Genomic DNA, 4,824 nt, shown 5'->3' on the forward strand with positions numbered 1-4,824 from the left:
TATCAAAGATTGGAAGTTGTTATACATAAAACCAACTTGTTGCCTAAAAAAATTACTAGTATCAGATTGTATTCATTCATAGAACATTAGCAAATAGAAGACATTTCATATCAAACGTATTGAAACTAATACTTTCGAAAGGTATAGAAAGATAACAAATATTAGATCTAATGTCACATTTTTTTTCTGTTCATACTTGGCCTAGCTTGATATAAGTTGCTCCCATGCGCTCAAATAATCGCCGCAGATAAAGGGGAGAAAGTAATCCAAGCTGCATTTGGGTCGGCAGCCCTGCAGATGTATTTGCTGCCTGCACAAAATCAAAGAAAAAAATCCCAACTTTGATTTACAAGAATAGATTGATGGAAAAGATCATTTTCACAAATAGAGATATGACTTAAACACTAGAGCTCTATGGCTAAGCAGGCATGGTAAGGCACTGGCGATGGTGGTTGATAACTAGCAAATCAACAAGGTTTTAAGATAATATTTCCAATATAGACAAGCAAGTAGACCTATGGTTTATACAAGAATAATTAAAAGTCTTTCTTTATGAACAAAAGAACAAAGATAATAATAAAGAGATGTTTAGAATTTTATACAACTAAATATGTAATAGAAATGTAGATGAAGTGATCAAAAAAACTCCTTTACATCTCTGAGAAACATAACTGAAGATAAGCAAAATGCAAAAAAAATACAAGGACAAATATAACACCTAAAAGCCTAGCAATTAGGAGTTGATAATTTTAATAAAAAAATAGTGGCAAAAGAGAAGGCACAAAACCATTTAATCCTCCTATATGAAGTATTTCAAATGATAAAAGTGTGCAATATGCACGTGCCCTAATGTTCTTGATCCTTCTACAGTTCCACCATCTTTGGGAATCAGCCAGAAAAGAGAGTATGCAAATGTTAATTAAGGCCCCTTTTCTTCCATCTTTCTTAGGCTGATTTCAATCCTTACATACAATCATCCTGAAATGAATAATCGAGCAACATTTTATTCGCAGAAATTCTCAGTAGCCCAGACTAGTAGTCCGCTCTAACCTCCTGCAGCTGAGATCATTGGTCCATTAGCGCAGATCATTGAGCCCAACAGACTAGTCCATTAGTTTTAAGCAGTACAAGATTAGGAAGCCAAATCATATCAGAAGATTGATTGATGGACAAACTCTAGACAGGCAAAACTAATGAACTAGTCTACTAGGCCCAATGATCTGCACTAATGGGCGACTGATCTCAGCCACAGGCAATTAGAGTGGACAGCTTCCTAAGCTTGTTCTGATCTTTTTTGTTATCTCCTTTGGGGCTTCTATGCAAGCAGATCCTAATATTGGCGACTCTTATGTGCATATAATATGGAAATAAGTCCTATGTGATCATTTATACTATTTTACATATAATAATCAATAAAGCAAAAACAATACAATTCGTTAGTTCTCTGGTTCTTATTGAGTTCAACCATCAATGAAGCAAATTTAAGTGATTTCTCAGAACTAAATGGTGGAATGATTTACCCAAGGTGTCTGCCTTCTCCAACTCATTCCAATTGAGTGATGATAGATGGTAAGTTTTAACTTTTAAATAATGCTGTAAATCCAGGGACCATATAGCTTTTTTTTTGAATTTTTTATAGACCCCAGATCACTTGGTGGCCTAAATAGAAAATTTCTAATAGTAGATGAGAACAGATAAATATCACCCACCATATCCACTAGGCCAATTTGGCAGTTGGGGATTGGTGAAGTACATGGGGGCTAGGTGGCTCAATTCAGCCCAAGGTACCATTAAGCCAATAACCAACTTCCAAAGGACCGGCAAATTGAGCAATGATATTGTAGGTGATCTCAAGCATTTTTCATGGTAGATGCATCCATTGAAGTTCAGGACCTGGATTCACTGGTTTGCCATTCAGAAACAGAATAGACCTCGTTTCAGCTTGTCTGCAAACATTAGCTGCAGGTACGTTGAATTTTCTAAATATGTTCAACATTATTCGGTTGGATGGTGTTTTCTTTACCATCCCAAGAATACTTTTCTTTAGTACACTAAAATGCATATAGTCAATCTATTTCCAGTTTTTTCTTCTAGATTTTGCAATAATCTATTAAAAGAATTTCTGATTTATTACAAATTTTCCATAATTCCAGGAATTATTTGGGACCTTCGCTAAATTATTCTCCCGCACAACGAATGTTCATGGTTTTATGGTTACATAAAGAGTGGTGAGATGATAACAAAACAATAGGAGAACAAAGGTGCATTAACAATGTAAAGTGGTACTAATAAAATGAGTTGACTACATAAAATACCTAACTAGTGCCAGATACAAATGCTTGCAGCAATATAGCAACATACCTTAGAAACATCAGTAAGCCACTCCCCACCAACCCCAATAACAGCTTGAATACCCTGTGCTAGCCTCAATGCACCCCTAGGCCCTGTATTGATTGATATTTGGAGAATGTCTTCAACCAACTTGGGCAAGTTGTCGATTCTGTCTGGAGTAAAATGAAGAGATTAACAAAAGTGTGCCCTGATTATAAAAGAAAGGAGGATAGAGGAGGGCAGCTGGTCGTGCATCTGTTACTTCTCTGAAAATAAAGAACCAAAAGTGCATTTCTGCATTTGATCTCAATTCAAGAACCCTTGAATTTTTAGGTGGTCAATGATAGAGCAGAAGGGTGAAAAGTCCAACCAATCCATTAAGTAATAGAAAAGAACTACGAGATGCATGATATAACTTAGGACAAATAAAAATAACCTGGACTCAATCTCATACAGTTTCAGAACTCTTTTTCATGAAATGAAGATACAAAAGGAGTCGACACTGTCATGCATCATCACAAAACCATCAAGCTTTCATCAGTGAAGTTCAGTCCATTTTATAGTTCTTTCTTTGCCAAACATTTCTATTAGGGACTATCTCATATGACAAACATACTTGAGCCTCCTTTTATCAGGTGATGACAATGTTAACCTTCTCAATTGAGGCTTGGGACTAGCATGCCTTCTTATATGACAATGGAAAGCAATTTGAAACCATATGGTAGTATTCAAGATGATATCTAGAGTCGGCATGCTTCTGTAACTGTGCTTTGATTATAACATATCTTTTCACCATGTTCACCTGTCATGCTAGATGGTAATCTACATAAAAAGATATGATCTGTAGCAAACACTGAAATCATATGCAATTTTACTGACTTCATTTTGAGGTATTTGTCTGGGTGTACAGTTTTTGCATGACAAAAAAGGCATTCCAGTTTGAGCATGAACCAACGCATGTTGCTAAATGGTACCTCTTCCCTCCTTTCCTTACAAGAACTATGAGTTATAACCTCCTAAGCAGAGTCCATTTGAACTCAAACTGAATGTGTCGTTGCACTTAATTTGTTGCAGTATGAGATATTATTACACCTTACATCAATTTTTGCTAGGGCGAGAGTGAAAAATTGAGTGAGTGCTTGTCTGCCATGTATCTCATTTAACGTCACACAACCTACTTCAAGAAGAGAGTCTATACAAGAATTTATTCTTCTCAGAACAATATAATCTGGCTCCAGCTTTTAAATAGATTCTACATCTATTACCAGAACTCATGCAATGCACATATCAACAGCCAAGAACCCATCCACATTCTTCGGAGTATCAGAAGATTCAAACAAACAGATAAAGCAAGTACATGCTAAAATCTAAATACCAAGATCATCTCTTAAGCCTTTCTTTAGCAAAATAAAACGAATTCGGTTTTCCAACGAAGTGCAATCTGTCGGTTCAATGTCTAGCTGAAAATTACAAGAAGAGGTTTGCAAGATAGGGTACCTCGGAAGCCAGTAGAGAACTCTTGAGCTTGTGAATACCGAGCAAACAAAGAGACCCTACTCCGCCGATCATTGAACTTCCTCATCTGAACTGTGACACTAATCGCAGGCACCTGAAATTTTAAAATGGAACTTCCAATAAAATTTCGAGAATTCAAATTTTTAGGGGAAAAAATCATCTTGGCTGCTAAAAACCCTAATTTAAGTAATCGAACTGTTTATGAAGATTCACGAATCAAATCCTCAAAACGAATCAGAGTTCCCTTCAAAAAATGGTAATTCTGATGCCAGTGCAGAAAAAAACCGAAAATTTAAATATAAAATGGGACAGAGAGCTCGCCACGACTGTCAGAAATTCAAAAAAAGGGAGAAAGAAGAAAAATGAAAGAAAATCCTTAAGCGATGGTACGAGAAGCAATCTAGAACCACACAATTAGAAGGATCGCATAAATATAATCTGGAGAACTTGAAGAAAACCTTGAACAGAGATCGAAAGATAGAAGCAGATGGGAGGGCGGACCTGGAAGTGGTTGAGAAGGAGAGGAACCCGACCGTGGGCGGCTGTACCTCGGATCGCGGACACCGACATGGCCGAGAGCTGCCGTTGGACAAGAGCTACAGAGGAGAAGAAAATGGTGACGAGCCTTCTTCTCTTCACGGGGCTTTCCCACTTTCGTAGCGCCGATGTGGTGGAATTCTTGACGCAGAGGGCGCCACGTTCTCAGGGAATCCGGATCCGGAGGTAGATTTTTACACGGTGGATTCTCTGCCATACTATACATTTAGATACGATACAACTCAGTAAAACACTCCTCTCTCGCTTGTCTCCTGGCCACAAATCACAATGTGCAAGAAAAAAAAAATATTTTGAAATATATATATATATATATATCATTTGAGTATTATTTTTTTTGTTCAAAAAAAAATCAAGATAGGCTAGCATCCATCTTCCATGCCATATGCTGCCTAGGTAGGAATCTAGATCGGAAATAGATTG

General features: G+C 37.0%; 1 protein-coding gene across 1 annotated transcript in view; it reads right to left on the minus strand.

Annotated features, from left to right (window-relative positions):
• The window catches only part of LOC105046001 (uncharacterized aarF domain-containing protein kinase At5g05200, chloroplastic), a 20,568-nt gene extending 16,051 nt beyond the window's left edge, over positions 1-4,517 (minus strand). The window contains exons 1-4 of the mRNA XM_010924465.4: positions 4,348-4,517; positions 3,829-3,940; positions 2,362-2,504; positions 197-310 (exon numbers count right to left, since the gene is read on the minus strand). Coding sequence (XP_010922767.1) covers positions 197-310; positions 2,362-2,504; positions 3,829-3,940; positions 4,348-4,416 — 438 coding nt within the window. The 5' untranslated portion in view covers positions 4,417-4,517. The remainder of the gene's footprint in view (positions 1-196; positions 311-2,361; positions 2,505-3,828; positions 3,941-4,347) is intronic.
• Between the last annotated feature and the right edge of the window lie 307 nt (positions 4,518-4,824).

This window comes from Elaeis guineensis, chromosome 5 (genome assembly GCF_000442705.2).
Source record: "Elaeis guineensis isolate ETL-2024a chromosome 5, EG11, whole genome shotgun sequence".
NCBI lineage: Eukaryota > Viridiplantae > Streptophyta > Magnoliopsida > Arecales > Arecaceae > Elaeis > Elaeis guineensis.